Below are 18,849 nucleotides of genomic sequence, written 5' to 3' on the forward strand. Positions count from 1 at the left end.
AATTTTTAACATCATTAGAAAGATGCAGCTGTTTTCATTAAACTTACATGAGAGAAAATTTGTTAAAAACAGACATTGAACTGGTTTGTGATAGCTCGTTTAACTGTTCACTTAACTGCAAAAAATTCAGAATATTTGGATTTAAAAGGATTAAATTACAGAATAAATGATGGAATATAATGCATTCAACAAAATAATAGCTATGTTCATGAAACAGAAAAGTGTCAGTGAAAAAGAAGTAATCTATTAAGTACAAATGGGTGTTTTAAGACGAGGATCAGAATTCTTGAGTATTATAGACAGTGAGGCCTTCTTGTATTATTTTTATTTCCTGTGCTTTCAAGTGCACTAAACAACCAGTGCAAAGGAATGGCTTAAATGGAGTATTTTATCTTATTGAAATAATTTATTTTGGTTTTTCTTTTTTTAATAAAAATGTTAATAAAATAAAAATTTTAATAAAAATATATCAAATATAATAGAAAAAGTATTAGGAGAAAAATCTTAACTGTTCTGTATACAAGTAACAAAATCTTGAATAAATTTAAGTTTTTGTATTTCAGGAAGTTTTAAATAAAAAAAATGTAAGATTGCGCAGCAGAAGTAGACTCTTATTGGAAAAGGTCTTAGTTGAACACATTCATTTTCCTAATTTTTGGTAGCTGGTATTAGCCTTTAAAAACATGCTTTCTAAGTATTTTTACTTGTAATGAAGATAAAGATTTACATAATTAAAAATTATATAGTACGTCAGGCGTGGTGGCACACGCTTGTAATCCCCATGCTTGGGAGGCAGAGACAGGAGGATCGCACAAGTTTGAAGCCAGCCACGCTGGCTTAAGAGACCCTGTTTCCAAAACCTCACACACACACACACACAAAATTATATAGTGAGCTGGGCGTGTTGGCGCATGCTTGTAATACCCGTCCTTGGGAGGCAGAGACAGGAGGATGGCGCAGGTTCGAAGCCAGCCTTACTGGTTTAAGAGACCCTGTTTCCAAATAAAATATCAAATAGGGCTGGGAGTATAGCCCAGAGGTAGAAGGGTTCCATCCCCAGTGCCGCCGCCAACACACACACACACACACACACACACACACACACACACACACACGTATATATGTATATATATACACACATACATAGTGAAAAATAAAAGTGATATAACTATATGATAGTGTTGACTCATTAGAACTAATAATATGTCTAAATGTGTCATCTTTGCCACTTTGGGAGGCCAGTTTTTATGATAGATAACATTTATGGAATGAATTTGAGTGTGCGTGAAAGACAGAGAGAGCAAGGGAAATAAAATGTTTATTGGGATGGAGAATGGCAAACTGCTCTGATGGGTTCAAATTGTATGCCTCATTTATGTTTCTTTAACATTTTTTCTTATATAGAATGTTTTGGGTTTCAGTTATAAATTAGTGGGCACAGTTTAGTAAGAATGGTAGCATATACCTGGGTGTGGTGATTCATGCTTGTAATCCCAGCATTCGGGAGGCTGAGGCCAGAGGATCGTGGTTCGCGGACAGCCTCAGCTACTTAGGCCCTTCAAACTTAGTGAGACCCTGTTTCACAATAAAGAATATAAAATAGGGCAGGGGGTGTAGCTCAGAGGTCAGATTCCATCCCCAGACCGGGGGTGGGGGGGTGGGGGGAAAGAATGGTAGTGTATAGCATAATTAGAAGACAAGTGATTGTATTCTCAAATGGGATATTCATATATTTTATTCAAAGTAGAATCACTTACTATATAATAACTAATTTAAGGGATTGATCATGGTGAAATTTTTTTCCAGAAAATTTTAGTAGTTGTGAATTGAGGAGTGAATTTTTTGGACAAGTATCAGATAAGTGAGTTCCTAAATATTGAAATCTTTGAAATGCATTTTTTTTTCTTTTGCAGTACTGGGGATGGAACCCAGGGGGTATTCTACCTCTAAGCTACACCCCCAGCCCTATTTTTTACTCTTTATTTTGAAACAGAGTCTCACTGGGTTGCAGAGGGCCTCACTAAGTAGCTGAGGCTGTCTGCAAATAGTGATCCTCAGGTCGGCCTCCCAAATGCTGAGATTACAAGCATGTGCCACCATGCGTTACTGAAATGTATTTTCTAGAACAGTAGTGTATTTTTGCAGTTTCCATGGTTTTAAAAAGCCAAAGGGAAAATAATACTTTGTGGCATGTGAAATTTGAATCTCAGCGTTCAGAAATATTGTTATATCTTACTGAAATAGTCAGCTTCTTTTACATTCTAATGGGAAAGCTGAGTAGTTGTGAGAGACCATCTATGTCACATGCGTGTCATTCTCATTACTTTGTACTACTTGTTGGTGCACTACAAATTGCAGTGCTGCATTTACAACTTGATAATGTTTTCACTGCTATGTTTTGCCAGTGTCCAGTATTTATTATTAGTGCATATCCAATATGTCAAAACAAGAAAAGAAATACAGACTTGTAAGTGGCATGTGTGGGTGCATGAATTAGATAGCAAAACATTCTTATTATGCAGTAACAATGTAATTGTGATAGAAGGGCAGTATATGTCGAAATTGCTAATCATATACCATTCTATGCTCAACTCTCAGATAAACAGAAGAAAATTAGAATAGTTAAAATGAAATATCTTGTGCTGGTAATGTGGCTTAGTGGTAGAGTACTTGCCTATCATCTGCAAGGCCCTAAGTTAGATCCCTTCTTAATCCAAAAAAACAAAATAAAATGAAATATCTTATTATAGCATAATTTTTTCCCCTAAAACTGGAAATGAGACAAACTTCCAACTGGCTTGTTAGCTAACTAAGGAAACCTTACTGATGTTGAGTTAATTAAATAGTGTTTGTAGCAGTTAAAAATTATGTCTGGAGAATATAGACTTGTTTTAAACTATTAGGATTTGGCAAGAACAGTTGACTTAAGAGTTGAGGAAATTTGAAGCAACATCAGTAGTCAATTAAAAAACGAGGCAAGTAAGCTGGGTGTGGTGGTGCAGGCTTATAATCCCAGTATTTGGGACGCTGAGACCGGAGGATTGCTCAGGTTAGTAGCCAGCCTCGGCTACTTAGTGCGGCTCTCGGCAACTTAGTGAGACCCTGTTTCCAAATAAAATGTAAAGTAGGTCTGGGAGTATAGCCCAGAGGTAGAAAAGCCCCTGGGTTCCATCTCTAGGACCACCAAAAAAAAAAAAAAACAAGGCAAAAACAAGGCAAATAATTTAGAGTGACTTTCCCTGGGGTCTTGATGGGTTGACAGATGTTATTGATAATACTTTTTTGTTGATTCAATGCCAAGATTGAAGTAGCAGAAAAATTAACTTTATGAATCTGTGGAGCAACTACAGACAGGAATATTTTCAAAGTGGAGAAAACACTAAATATAATCTGAAGTGTAATCTGCTAAAATTTGCTACAATTCATGGTTTTAACGTGTACTCAGCAGAAAAAGGCTTAGTTGGACAGATTCACAAAACTTAGTGAAGAGTAAGGTGTTCAAAGCCTATTTTTCTTGTGTTATTTATCAGCAGGTTATTTGCAGAAAATATTTGAATCTATCAAAACTATAGAATTAGTAATGTCAACTGCAAATGTCATTCACTTTCAATCGAGTTAAGTTAGCATCAGCTGCATTAATTGTTAAAAAATAGAGCCTGAATATCTTTGCTCTCTTAACATTGGTAAAGTTTTGTTTTTTGCAATTATTTGAGCTAATGGCTGATACTGAATTTTTTTTTCCTGAACAAAGAGAACCAACCAATTTCAGCTACAGTATTAGCTACTATTTAGTAGTTGTTGTTGTTGTTTTTTTGTTGTTTTTGTTTTTTTGTTTTTTGCAGTACTGGAGATGGAACCCAGGGGCATTCTACCTCCAAGATACACCCCCAGCCCTGTTTTTTTAGTTTTTTTTTTTTTTTTTAAACAGTCTCACTGAGTTGCAAAAGGCCACACTAAGTAGCTGAGGCTGTCCACGAACGTCAATCCTCTGGTCTCAGGCTCCCAAATGCTGAGATTACAAGTGTGCGCCACTACGCCCAGCCCCCAGCCCTATTTTTTATTCTTTATTTTGAAACAGGATCTCACTGAGTTGCAGAGAGCCTCATTAAGTAGCTGAGGCTGTCCACAAACCGTGATCCTTCTGTCTCAGCCTCCTCAAATGCTAGGATTACAAGTGTGTGCCACCATGCCTGGCTGTAGATGCTATTTAGTTTTGAAAATTTATTATTTTTTTTTCTGTGAACTTGTTTTTAAATTAATTTAACCTAAAATTACAAGGCAGAGTAGTGCATATATATGAAACATAGAGTGTAGTAAAGTCATTCTATGACAACTGGTGTTTGTCACATGTAATGTCAAGCTGCCTTATATAGTTTAGATACTTCTCATGTTGTCAGAGAAGTTTCATTAGATCTTCATTCCTGCATGAATATATTTTTCAAGCTCAAACTATAGTTTCAGCAGTTTTTTTTTTTTTTTTTTTTTTTTTTTGCAGGTCTGGGGAGGATGGAACCCAGGGGAATTCGACCTCTGAGCTACACCCCCTGCGCTATTTTTTATTCTTTATTTTGAAACAGAGTCTCAACTAAGTTGCCGAGGGCCTCACTAAGTAGCTGAGACTGTCCGGAGCCTCGATCCTCCAGTCTCAGACTCCTGAATGCTGGGATTACAAGCATGCGCCACCAAGCCCAGCTAGCAGCATTTTTCATATGTTGATTCAACTGCAAAGAAAATTCTTACTCTTTAAAATTTAGTTAATTGAGGAACCTTTACCTCACATTTAGTTGGAAGTGGTTAATTTGCAATTTAATAAACTGAAAGTCAAACATCAAAAGAAGAATCTAGTAGAATTCTATACCTGCCTCCCAAATTATAAATATGTTCAGTTTTAAAATCAGCCTGGCGTGGTGGCGCACACTTATAATCCCCACGCTTGGGAGGCAGAGACAGGAGGATAGCGCAGGTTTGAAGCCAGCCGCACGCGCTGACTTAGGAGACCCTGTTTCCAAATAAAAACATAAAAAATAGGTCTGGGAGTATAACCCGGAGGTAGAAGGGCTTCCAGGAACCCCAGCACCACCAAAAATAAATAAATAAACAAACAAATAAATAAAATCATATATTTGTGGGTTGGTATCATTTGGCAGTACCTATCTCTGTGAAAAGATATTTTCAGCCGGGCATGGTGGCGCACGCTTGTAATCCCCGCGCTTGGGAGGCAGAAACAGGAGGATCGCGCAGGTTCGAAGCTAGCCGCCGCGCGCTGGCTTAGGAGACCCTGTTTCCAAATAAAAATGTAAAAATATGTCTGGGAGTGTAGCCCGGAGGTAGAAGGGCTTCCAGGAACCCCAGTACCACCAAAAAAAAAAAAAAAAAAAAAAGATATTTTCAAAGACCAAATATATAAAATCTCATTACCGATCAATACTCATAGATGAATATTTGCAATAAAATTTGATGATAACAAGCCTCATTAACGTTGAGATTGTCATCCAAAAAAGAATGTATAATAAACTATTACATTCTATTATGTCTTGAGTTTTGTTAGTAAAAATTTTATGGAACTTTCTTCTCTTATATAAATCTCTGTATGATTTTGCCTGTTGGCCTGCCAGAACTAAAATTCTTACCAGTTGTCCATTTAAAACAGATCCTTATAGCAGCGTTTCTCAAACACTAATGCATACAATAATTACCTGGGGATCTTATTAAGATGACATTTTGATTTGATAGGTCTACAGAAATACCTAAAATCTTGCATCTTAGGTATTGTATAGTTGTTGCTAGTTTATAGGTTGCATTTTGACTAGCAAGTCTCTAGTATTTAAGATTAGTTTTTTAGACAGTAATAGTAACATTTGGAGTTATACCAGGACCCTTTTTTTTTTTTTTTTTTGGCATAATACTGGAGATGGAACCCCAGGGGCATTCTATCTCAGCTATAACCCTAACCCCAGATCTATTTTTTATTCTTTATTTTGAAGCAGGGTCTCAATAAGTTGTGAGGGCCTCCTCACTAAGTAGTAGAGGCTGGCCACAAACCTGTGATCCTCCTTGTCTTAACCTTCCAAGTACTGGGATTATAAGCATACACCACCATGCCTGGCATACCAGGACTTTTGTATATATTTTCTTTTTAAAAGATCTTTAAAACTTGTTAGAAGTTGTTAAAGGATCAAGGAAAGATTGGGTAAACGTTTTTTGATAGAAAGTTGTTTCTTTTCCTTGTGTATATTCCTCCTAAGCCCTCATATGGGAGTGTTGAGGTCCTAGAGGAGGAGGTCTGAAGAAAATAATGGGAAACAAAATACAATGCTTGCTGGGCTGGTCTAGGTCTAAGTAAGGCCTCAGTGTCATTTTCTTGCTAAGTGCCAAAGTGCCGTCAAGTTACTAAACCACGGATATATGTATATCCTATATAGCATATACATGTTTTGCAATATTTGCTCCTAGTCTTTTGCTTGTACCTATTAAGCACTTATTCCCTAGTCTACCATGTCCTCCAGGTCCTGGTCACAACCATTATACTTTCTGTCTCTATGAATTTGGCTACTCATACATAGTATTTGTACTTTTGTGACTGGTTTATTTTATTTAGTACAGTGTCTCTAATGTTCTCTGTGTTGTAGCATGTGTTAAGATTTAATTTCTTTTTTAAAGAACAAATAATATTTTATTATATGCATATGCCACATTTTGTTCACTTGAATTGCTTCTACTTTTGGGTATAATGTGTAATGATGGTGTGAGCATGGATTTACTAAAGTCTTGAGTCAGCTGAATATGGTGGCGCAAACCTTGTAATCCCAGTACTTGGGAGGCTGAGACAGTAGGATCACAGGTTCACAGCCAGCCTCAGCTACTTAGTGAGGCTCTCTGCAACTTAAACCCTTTTTCAAAATAAAGAATTAAAGATAAGGCTGAGGGTGTAGCTTGGAGGAAGAATGTCCCTCTGTTCAATTCCCATATTGCCCCCCCCCAAAAAAAAAATGTCCTAAGTCTCTGTTTTCACTTCTGTTGGATAAATACAAGTGGAATTGCTGGATCATATTGTAATTCTTTTTCTTTCTTTTTTTTGGTGGTACTGGGGTTCCTGGAAGCCCTTCTACCTCCGGGCTACACTCCCAGACATATTTTTACATTTTTATTTGGAAACAGGGTCTCCTAAGCCAGTGCGAGGGGCTGGCTTCGAACCTGCGCGATCCTCCTGTCTCTGCCTCCCAAGCGCAGGGAATACAAGCGTGCGCCACCACGCCCGGCATCATATTGTAATTCTATGTTTAGTTTTTGAGGAACAGCTATACTTTTCCACAGTGGTCACACCATTTTAAATTCCCACCAGTATTGAAGAAGGGCTTGACATCCTTGCTGTGCCAGTCAGCTTCTGTTACTGTAAAAAAATGTTTAAGACAATGAACTTAAAAAGAAAAAGGTTTATTTTGGCTTATGGTAAGGTTTATTCTGGATCATGGTTTTAGTGATTTCAGTCCTGGTTGGTTTGTCCTATTGCTTTTAGGCCATATGTGGCCCCAAAAGCAGCATATCATGTCAGGTGGCACATGGTGGAATGAAGCTGCTCACCTTATGGTGGCTGTGAAGAAAAAGAAAAAAAAAAGTCCCAGGACCCCAATATCCCCTCCTAGGGCTTGCCTATAATAACCTAACTTCCAGTAGATCCTGTTTCTTAGAAGTTCTACCACTTCCCAGTAGGGCAACAGGCTGGAAAGCAAGCCTTCAATACACAGGCCTTTGGGAAACATTCTAGATTCAGACTATGGCATTTGCTAGGACTTATTATTACTCTTACTCCTTCATATATATATAATATATATAATATATATTATTTATATAAATATATTTATATAAATAATAAATCTATATATTATATATAATAAGTATATTTATTTATATATTTATTTATTTTGTGGTACTAGGGATAGAACCCAGGGGCATTCTACCCCTAAGCTATACCCTCAGCCCTATTTTTTATTCTTTATTTTGAAACAGTGTCTCAACTGAATTGCAAATGCCTCATTAAGTAGCTGAGGCTGTCCTCAAACCTTGATCCTCCTGTCTCAGCTTCCCAGGGTCTCACTAAGTTGCGGAGGCTGGCATTGAACCTATGATGCTGCTCTCAGCTTTCCAAGCACTGGGATTATAGTCATGCCCCATCATGTATGACTTGTATTTAGTTTTAAAATGTGATTTAATGTGTTCAAAATAGCCCTGTGCCAGAGTAGAGCTGTAGTTTTTTTTTGGGGGGGGCAGGTCTGGGGATGGAACCCAGGGGCATTTGATCTCTGAGCTACACCCCTGCCCGTGTGTGTGTGTGTGGGGGGTACTGGGGGTGGAACCCAGGGGCTTTTCTACCTCCGGGCAGACCTATTTTATACTTTATTTGGAAACAGGGACTCACTAAGTTGCTGAGAGCCTCACTGAGTAGCTGAGGCTGGCTTCGAACCTGAGCAATCCTCTAGTCTCAGCCTCCCAAATGCTGGGATTACAAGCATGCGCCATCATGTCCAGCTTGAGCTGATAGTTTGTGGGGGTTTTTTGTTTGTTTGTTTTTTGTTTTAAAGTAAAACCTCAATAGATTGTAAAACCCAGTGCTAAGTTTAAGATTTGGCATTTAAGAACACTAAATTTGAAGCCACAGGGGATCTGAAAAGAGAAAAAAATGTCATGGGCTTAAACCTTTGGGGAATATTCACAGTTAGGATAGAAAAAGGAGGAAAAGAAAAGCTATGACAGAATTTTGAAAACTAGAGCTTATTTTGTTTTGTTCTGTTTCTCTCTCCCAATTGACAAATAGTATAGATTCTTATGTACCTTCAGGATCACAGAAAACTGAAAGCATTGATTATACTGAGAATGATGTGGTTATGAATCACTTGCTTCAGGGGAAACTAATTGATTATACTAATAGCATGAAATTCAAGCTAAGGTAAAGTCTTAAAAAGATAACTAAGTGGAAGAGGGAGAAGATGCCAAAGAGATGGTAGATACAGGTGAATATAAAATCCAGTGGTTCGGGCGTGGTGGCGCATGCTTGTAATCCCAGTACTTTGGAAGCTGAGACAGGTGGATTGCAGGTTTGCCTCCAGCTTTAGCAATTTAGTGAGGCACTTTGCAACTTAGTGACACCCTGTTTCAAAATAAAGAATATCAGCCTGGTGTGGTGGCCCACGCTTGGAATCCCATCTTTCTGGAGGCGGAGACTGGAGGATTATGGTTCACAGGCAGCCTCAGCTACTTAGGCTCTTTGCAACTCAGTGAGACCCTGTTTCAAAAATAAAGAATAAATTAGGGCTGGGGGTGTTGCTCAGAGGTAGAATGCCCCTGGGTTCCACCCCCAGTACCGCAAAAAACAAACAAACAAACAGCCGGGCGTGGTGGCACATGCTTGTAATCCCAGCACTTGGAAGGCTGAGACAGGTGGGTTGCACAGGTTCAAAGCCAATCTCAGCTACTTAGTGAGGCTCTCTGCAACTTAGTGAGACCCTATTTCCAAATAAAATATAAAAATTAGGTCTAGGAGTATAGCCTGGAGGTAGAAAAGCCTCTGAGTTCCACTCCCAGTACCATAAAATAAAATAAAGAATAAAATAGGAATGGTGATGTAACTCAGAGGTAGAATGTCCCTGGGTTCAATCCCCAGTACCCCCCCACACACACACAAAAAAAAAGTAAATAAATAAGGAATAAACGCTAACACTTTTCAGAGGGAGTATTTTCTGAGATGGAAGATAGAGTGGATGGGAAAGATATATTTAGGTACAAGCATGTGGAAAAATGTGGAAGAATGTCTACTGTCTATCCAGTCCTCCATCCAGATGAGGATGGCATGTAAGAAAGGGAACTTTAAAAGGTAAAGTGTATAGGCACAGTTCAACTTTAGGAGAGTAATGTCAGGATGTGTGGGAAAACTATTATTTAAATGTTTCCAAAATCATTCCAGAGTCTGATAATATTCTCCTTGCTCCTTTTGAGAACTACTCACTTATGTCATTTCTGGAATTTTGTCAGTACACAATTAGCTGACATAGATAAAATAATTTTTAAAAATTTAAAAGCTGGGCATGATGGTGCACTCCTGTAATCCTAGTACTTGAGAGGCGGAAACAGGAGAATATAAGGTTTGAAGTCAGCGCCATCAATTTAGTGAGGCTCTCAGCAATTTAGTGAAACCTTGTTTCCAAATAAAAAAATAAAATAAAATAGGGCTGGGGGTGTAGTAGAGCAGTACAAGGCCCCTCAGTTCAATTCCAATGCCAAAAAAGGGAAAAAAGTTTAATTTTACTTTAATTAGAATCTGTGTTCTTTACTCTGTATAGTAACAATTACATAAGGGCACTAAATTTCCTTTCCCCTTATTCTCAAGGGGATTGTTAATAATAGGTCTTGACTCAGTGATCTGTTTTATCTGTGTGTATTTCATTTCTCTGATGAAAATTTAAAACTGAAACTGTCAACTGTATAGTTGACCTTTCATATCCTCAGGTTCCACATCTGTGAATTCAGTCAGCTATGGGATCATAAATACCTTTGGGGGAAAATGTTTCATCACTACTGAACATGTACAAACTTTTTCTTGTCACTATTTTCTAAACTACTAATATAGTACAACTATATATATATATATAATTTCCTAAACTACCAATATAGTACAATGATATATGTAAATATATAATATTGTACTGTATTAGGCATTATAAGTAATTAAAAGATGATTTAAAATTAAGGGAGAATGTGTATGTAGGTCACATGCAAATACTGCACTATTTTGTATGAGACTTGAGCAGCTATAGAATTTGGTATCCATAGGGTCCAGGAACCAGTCTACCATATATACTGAGGGAAAGCTGTACAAATAAATCTTTAGGAAATGTGACAATGACAAAACAATTCTTAGTTTAAAATGTAATTAAAGCCGGGCGTGGTGGCGCACGCTTGTAATCCCCGCGCTTGGGAGGCGGAGACAGGAGGATCGCGCAGGTTCGAAGCCAGCCGTGTGCTGGCTTAGGAGACCCTGTTTCCAAAATGAAAATGTAAAAATAGGTCTGGGAGTGTAGCCCCGAGGTAGAAGGGCTTCCAGGAACCCCAGTACCACAAAAAAAAAAAATGTAATTAAATAATAAGCAAAATAAGTAATATCACTTAGTGTCTGAAATCTCTTTGAGTTTAGAATAGGGAGAATATATTGTGAGAGCAATGTATTTCAAACTGTTGACTATTAATGGCTTGTGAAACCAGTTTAATGTCTTATAGTCAGTGTTGTCTGCCCATATACTTCTATAATGGATTAGCATTTTTATTACTATAGTGCAGTAAGGTTAAGTGTTTTGTGAAACTTGAATCTGTGTACTGAATTGAATGGACCATATTAAGTCTTACTCTGGGTTGTAGTTAAGTGCTGGATATCAACTGTAGGATATTTAAAGTCTTAATTTTATCTGTTTATAGCATTCATTCATAAATTTTCATTGACATCTCAACTAACCACATACATATTTTGAGTTTGTATATAAATACCCACATGCATGCGTGTGCACATACATTATATATACAGATATGTTTATGTAGATTGTTCTTTTTAATAGGTACAATGGATGAGCTTCATAGTCTGGATCCAAGAAGGCAAGAGTTACTGGAAGCTAGATTTACTGGTGTTGCAAGTGGGAGCACTGGAAGCACAGGTAGTTGCAGTGTTGGAGCTAAAGTGAGTAAAATTTTAATATTATTTAATACTCTTTCATTGTATTAAATGGTCTGAAATATATTTTGTAAAAGAGTCTCATGTGTGTGCTTAACAGCAAATTATTATTTATTATAACTAAAGTATGTTAAAAGTACTTATGAACCTAATTTTTTCCCCCTTGTGGTGTGGGGTTGGAATCTAGGGTCTCCTGCATGTTCGGTGAGTGCTCTACCATCAAGCTATCCTCCAGCCCTATAAACCTGATTTGTAATACAGCATAGTGTGTGTGTGTGTGTGTGTGTGTGCGCGCGCGCGTGCGCATGCACGTCAGGGATTGAATTCAGGGGTAATTTACTTTTTTTTTTTTTATTTTGGTGGTACTGGGGTTTTTGGAAGCCCTTCTACCTCGGGGCTACACTCCCAGACCTATTTTATCTTTTTGGAAACAGGGTCTCTTAAGCCAGCGTGGCTGGCTTCAAGCCTGCATGATTCTCCTGTCTCCGCCTTCCAAGCGCGGGGATTACAAGCGTGCACCACCACGCCCGGCCAGGGGTATTTTACTTCTAAGCTATGTCACCAACCTTATTTTATTTCTTCTTTGAAAACAGGGTCTTGCTTAGTTGTTGAGGCTGGCTTCAAACCTGTAATCCTCTTTTCCTAGCCGAAGTACTGGGATTGCATGCACATGATGCCATGCCCATCTAGCATAACATTTTTGAGGGCCATTATGTTAGAATACAGCATAATATGTTTCAGGAACAAAAGTTTTAAGCATTTATGTGATTAGATTAGGCTCACCTAAGAGAATGTGGGATAATCTCCTTAACTCAAAGTTCTTATTCTTAAAGACTTATTCTTAAACACAAATGCAGAGTAAAGCAACATATTCACAATTTCTGAGGATTAGTGTGTTGTCATCATTGGGACCATTATTTTGCCTACCATTTATTATTATTATCATGGTTGTTATTATTAATATACTTAGGTTGAACCAGTGACACTCTATTATTGAGCTCCACTCCTAGTTCCTTTGAGATCCTGTCTGACTAAATTTTCCCTGTGCTGGCTTCAGGCTTGTGATCCTTCTTCCTCAGCCTCCCAAGGAGCTGGGGTGCCAGGTGTGTACCACGGCACCCAGCTAATTTTTTTTCTTTTTTTCTTTTTTTGCGGTACTAGGGATTGAACTCGGGCATTCTACCTCTGAGCTACACCTCCAGTCCTATTTTTTATTCTTTATTTTGAGGCAGCATCTTACTAGGTTGTGGAGGACCTCATTAAATAGCTGAGGTTGGCTGCAAACTTGTTATCCTCCTATTTCAGCTTCCCAAGTACTGGCTTTTTTTTTTTTTTTTTTTTTTAGCATAGTTAAGAATAATTGATGAACAATGAAGAGTAACATTGAAGTAATTCCTAGTCTGAGGGTATACCAAAATTTCAGAATGTAGGAAAACTATCAGTAGGGTCTCATAATAATGTATTTTAGGTTTATGAAAGGGTCCAGTTGCCAATATAATGAGTTTTATTTTATTGGAAAATGAATGCTATTTTTGTTCTTTGATGAGCTCTAAGGAAAAATAAAAATTCTGAAAAATTACTTTTTATAAATACTGTAGTTTGAACAGTTGATAAAAGAAGCTCAGAAATTAAAGTTGAGTCCTGTAGACACTGATCTTATCCTAACAGATACTTCCTTTCCCACCTCTGAGCCACAGAAATGTTCTACAGTTTCTTTAATTAAATTTTAGCTTTATTATTATTATTGCTTTCTAATCTATCTAGGGTTTACCTTTTATTAAACGTCAGTAGCAATTTAGTTTTATTTTTCCTATATCTAGTGAATCAGTTTTTTCTACAAATCTGAAAGCTGTTCATTTTCCCCCACTGATTTGTGATACCACTTTTATTATATATATGTTTTATATATTTACCATGTATCTTCTATCACATGATAAATATATATGATTTCCATATATGTGTGAGTTTGTGTGTGTGTGTGTGTGCCTGTCTTTGTATCACATTTAAAAATACTTGTATTTTGGAATATCTTCTTATGTAGTGGGGCAAATCTTTACTCTTATTTCCTAAGGTCAGTTTAGTTACTTAGTGATGCTTATTCCCTAATATAAAATTTGAGCATATCTTGATATCTTCCTATTTATTCAGTTCTCCCTGGAGAGTTCTTACAAATTTTTGGCTAACTTCTGGATACTTTTTTATTGATTGTAAAAGTTTGTTGATTTTATAGATTTTTCTAAGGGAAATAACTGTCTTCCAGAAATGATAATTTTATATGTCAATATGAGAATTTTTTCCCCTCTTGTTGTTGGTAATGACCTTTAGAACTATGTCTTACTCTTCACCTAAAAGAATAATCCAAGCCGGGCGTGGTGGCACACGCTTGTAATCCCTGTACTTGGGAGGCTGAGACAGGAGGATCACACAGGTTCGAAGCTAGCCTCAGCTATTTAGTGAGGCTCTCCGTAACTTAGTGAGACCCTGTTTCCAAAAATAGGTCTGGGAGTATAGCCCAGAGGTAGAAAGCCTCTGGGTTCCACCCCTAGTACGACACACACACAAAAAGAATAATCCAGAGTTTCGCCAATGTAATATTTGCTGTGGGTTTTGGGGATATGAGCATGATTAAGTTAAAAAACTTTTTTCCTTATTGGTTAAGATTTGTTTGTTTTTGTTTATTTGTTTTGTTAATTTAAAAAAAACCATAGGATCCCAGGTTCAAGACCAGTAACTTAGCCAAGACCCTGTTTCAAAATAAAAAAAGATCAGTGAATATAGCTTGGAGGTAGAATGCCCCTGGGTTTAAGCCCCAGTGTGTGTGTGTAGGGGACAGGGGATTGAATCTTGTTTGCATTTCTAGTATAAACCTTAATTATGATGTACTATTTGTGTGTGTGTGGTGCTGAGGATTGGACCTAGGGGCATTCTACCTCTGAGCTACACCCCTAGCCCTATTTTATTTTTTATATGGAAACAGGGTCTCACTAAATTGAAGCAAGCCTCACTGAGTTGCTGAGGCTGGCTTTGAACCTGTGATCCTCTTTTCTCAGCCTTCTAAGAACTGGGGTTGTAGGTATGTGCCACTATGTCTGGCATAAATTGTATATTTTATTAATAACGCATATTATCACACATTTGTTGGATTTAAATCATGATAGTTTTATTTGGGATTTTAATATGTATGCTTTAGAGAAATATACAATCTGAAACTATTTTAGTGAGGTTTTTTTTGTTTGTTTTTTGTGTTTTTTTTGTTGGTACTGGGATTCCTGGAAACCCTTCTACCTCCAGGCTACACTCCCAGACCCATTTTTATATTTTTATTTGGAAACAGGGTCTTTTAAGCCAGTGTGGCTGGCTTTGAATCTGTGCGATCCTCCTGTCTCCGCCTCCCAAGCATGGGGATTACAAGCGTGCGCCACCACGCCCTGCTAGTTTAGTGAGTTTTGACACATACACAAGTGTAATCTACATTCCTTTCAAGATACAGAACATTTTTATCACTCTTCTTTATATTCGTTTTATAAATTGGTATCACACTTAACTCCATAAAAGAATTTGAACCTCTTACTGTTTTCCATAACCTGTATATAATGGGAAATGTTCTTGGGAATATGAGTAGTCATTCACCTGTTAACCTATGTCAGGAGGAGGAAGGTTTTTTACTACTATTTTAATTTCCTTAATATTTTATTTAGTTTATTAATCCCTTTCACTTGAATTTTTCAGATTTATTAATGTATACTTATAATACTTTTTAAACCTTTGTCAATTTTTCTTCTTTATAGTTTCCTGATTCTTGCAGGAACAACTCTGTTTTATGAATATTTCAAAGAAAGTCTTGGCTTTAATTTTTAATTTGGTTATTTTAACTTTTTTTTCTTGCTCCTCTTTTTCCTATTGACTTCTGCCTTAATCTAGTTATTGTTGCTCTGGGTTTGCTTCTGAGGCTTTTCTAGCTACTGGGCTGAAGAATATGTACTTAGTTAATTTATTTGATACAAATGTATAATTAACATAAAGTAAAATATACAGATCTTATATCTTCAGATATATTTCCCCCCATAGTTTTTATTAAGTTATAATTTCCACATAGTAAAATTGACCTTTTATATTCTATAGTTCTACAAATATTGAAAAAAATACATGCAGTTGTATTACCACCATTACATTTAAAATATAAAATAGTTTATTACTCTAAAATAATCCTCCCAATATATATGTAGTGTGTGTGTGTGTGTGTGTGTGTGTGTGTGTGTGTGTGTTACTGGAGATGGAACCCAGGGGCTTTCTACCTCCAGGCTATACTCCCAGACCTATTTTATATTTTATTTGGAAACAGGGTCTCACTAAGTTGCTGAGAGCCTCACTAAGTAGCTGAGGCTGGCTTTGAACCTGCGCGATCCTCCTGTCTCAGCCTCCCAAGTACTGGGACTACAAGCATGCGCCACCACGCCCAACTCTTCAGTATCCTTTTGTAGTTGATTCTTCAAGATTGCCAAGGCAACCATCCATGTTTTTTTGTTCTATTTCTGTGGTTTAGCTTTGCAAGAAAGTCATGTAAGTGAAATATGAATTTAGTAGATAGTATTTTGAGTCTGGTTTCTTTTACCTTAAGATAATGGTCCTAGTTGGGTGTGGTGGCGCACGCTTATAATCTTAGTATTTCAGAGGCTGAGACAGGAGGATCTGGGTTTGCAGCCAGTCTCAGCTACTTAGTGTGAGGCCCTCCACAACTTAGTGAGACCCTGTTTCAAAGTAAAGAATAAAGCTGAGCGAGGTAGTACATGCTTGTAATCCTAGCATTGGGGAGGCTAAGAAAGGAGGATCCGGGTTCGTGGACACCCCCAGCTACTTAGTGAGGCACTTTGCACCTCAGTGAGATCCTGTTTCAAAATAAAAGAATAAAAATAGGGATAGGGGTGTGGCTTGGAGGTAGAATCCCCTGGGTTCTATCCCCAGTACAAAAAAAAAAAAAGAATAAAAGAATAAAAAAAAAAATTGGGCTGGGGGTGTACCTTGAAGGTAGAACGCCTGCGGATTCAATCCCTAGTATCACACACAAAAAAAAGATAATGATACTTTTTGGAATTTATTCATTTTGTTGGGCATATCTGTTCTGTGACTGATTAATTGCTAAATAATATATAATTCTGTTGTATGAGTATGCCACATTTCTTTTTAATCTGTTTATCAGATGAGGAAGGTTTGGGTAGTTTTTGATGTTTTGATAGTTAGGAAATAGAACTAATATATCTTCTTTTCTTAAGAGATTTGATAAGCTGGGTGTGGTGGTACACCCGTGTAATCCCAGGATTCTGGAGGCTGAGACCAGAGGATCGCCGTTTGCGGACAGCCTCAGCTACTTAGTGAGGCCCTCTGCAACTTAGTGAGACCCTGTTTCAAAATAAAGAATAAAGCCGGGCATGGTGGCGCACACTTGTAATCCCCTCACTTGGGAGGGGGAGACAGGAGGATCACGCAGGTTCGAAGCCAGCCGTGCTGGTTTAAGAGACCCTGTTTCCAAAAATAAAAAATAGGTCTGGGAGTGTAGCCCGGAGGTAAAAGGGCTTCCAGGAACCCCAGTAACACACACACAAAACGACATATTTGATTTCCTACTCTCTTGCTTAAAAGATTTATAATGGTTTTACGTAGTTTTCACTTTCACCATAAGGCCTTTGTATTCCTGCCTTATCTCTTTGGCCCACTTTTATGCTCCACCTTTCATTTTTTTCTTCATATTCATACTTTGCTCTAGTCATAGTGGACTGTCTATGGTTCTGTAAAACTGCATAGTTTGCCGGGCGTGGTGGCGCACGCTTGTAATCCCAGCATTGGAAAGGCTGAGACCAGAGGATTGTGGTTCGGGTACAGCCTCGGCTACCTAGTAAGGCCCTTCGCAACTTAGTGAGACACTGTTTCAAAAATAAAGAATAAAAAATAGGACAGAGGGTATAGCTTGGAGGTTGAATGCCCCTGGGTTCCATCCAGTCCCCAGACCCGGGGGTGGGGGGCCCTGCAGTTTTTCACATCCTCTTCTTTTTGAATGTACAGTTCACTTTGCTTCACATGCTTTTATCCCCGAATATCAAGAATGTTTCTCTGACTACTTCTTTCTACCCGATTTTCCAAATCCAAATTTGGTAGACCTTCTGTGTCTTCCTGACATCTGTGTGTACCTGAATAGAATTTATCCCATCACATTTTAATTACTTATTTACTGTTAGACTTCTAAGAACTTGAGGACAAAGGAGTGTGGCATATCTCAGTTGCTTAATTTGGGGATCAAAGAACTTTTAAGAAATCAAAACAGTCTACCAATTCTAATCCTGTTTTGGAAACATGGGAGACCTGTATGTATTCAAGAGTACTGAGGGAAATATTTGAATTGCCCTCTGGTGGGAATTCCTTTGGACTCATACCATCCTTCTGAACTTGTTCTAATAGTATGCTTTTACTGATGGCTGAAAGTAACAAGCTTTGGAACTGAAAATAGGGTCAGCATTTGTTTAGTTCACTTTTTTTTGTGTGTGTGTGGTACTGGGTGGAACCCAGAGGCTTTCTACCTCCGGGCTATACTCCCAGACCTATTTTATATTTTATTGGAAACAGGGTCTCACCAAGTTGCTGAGAGCCTCACTAAGTAGCTGAGGCTGGTGTTGAACCTGTGCAATCCTCCTGTCTCAGCCTCCCAAGCGTGAGGATTACAAGCGTGCACCACCACACCCGGCAAGTTCATTAGTTTTTATTACTTCTATCTAAGCTGATAATACAGCAAAAATAAAACATCCAGTTGTTTCATTCCCTCAGCTTTTTTTGGGGGGGTAGGCGTTGGGATGATGCCAGGGATTAAACCTAGGGCCTCTGATTGCTGCTATACAAGTGTTCTACCTTGGAACTGCATTCCCAGACTACTACAGCATGTATTTTAAAGTACTTATTATGTGAAAGGTTTTATATCTTTGATTTGCATACAGAGAACAAAATTCCTGCCTCTAATATCTTAAAGTCATTCTTGTAATGGCTAAAGCAGAGCAAATGTAGTTTGATAACTTATAGATGGACATATCTTGTATTTCACATATTTATCACCTTCTCCAAGGGAGTTGGAGGGTAGTCTTACTAGTTTGTAG

General features: G+C 37.8%; 1 protein-coding gene across 1 annotated transcript in view; it reads left to right on the forward strand.

The window, feature by feature from the left end:
- Positions 1–18,849, forward strand: part of TLK1 (tousled like kinase 1) — a gene marked incomplete at both ends in the record, with an annotated part of 144,283 nt that overhangs the window by 22,504 nt on the left and 102,930 nt on the right. Inside the window, one exon of the mRNA XM_080689060.1 lies at positions 11,601–11,719. Within this exon, the coding sequence (XP_080545186.1) occupies positions 11,601–11,719 (119 nt within the window). The remainder of the gene's footprint in view (positions 1–11,600; positions 11,720–18,849) is intronic.

Source organism: Muscardinus avellanarius (genome assembly GCF_963383645.1).
Source record: "Muscardinus avellanarius genome assembly, chromosome: 2".
Lineage (NCBI taxonomy): Eukaryota > Metazoa > Chordata > Mammalia > Rodentia > Gliridae > Muscardinus > Muscardinus avellanarius.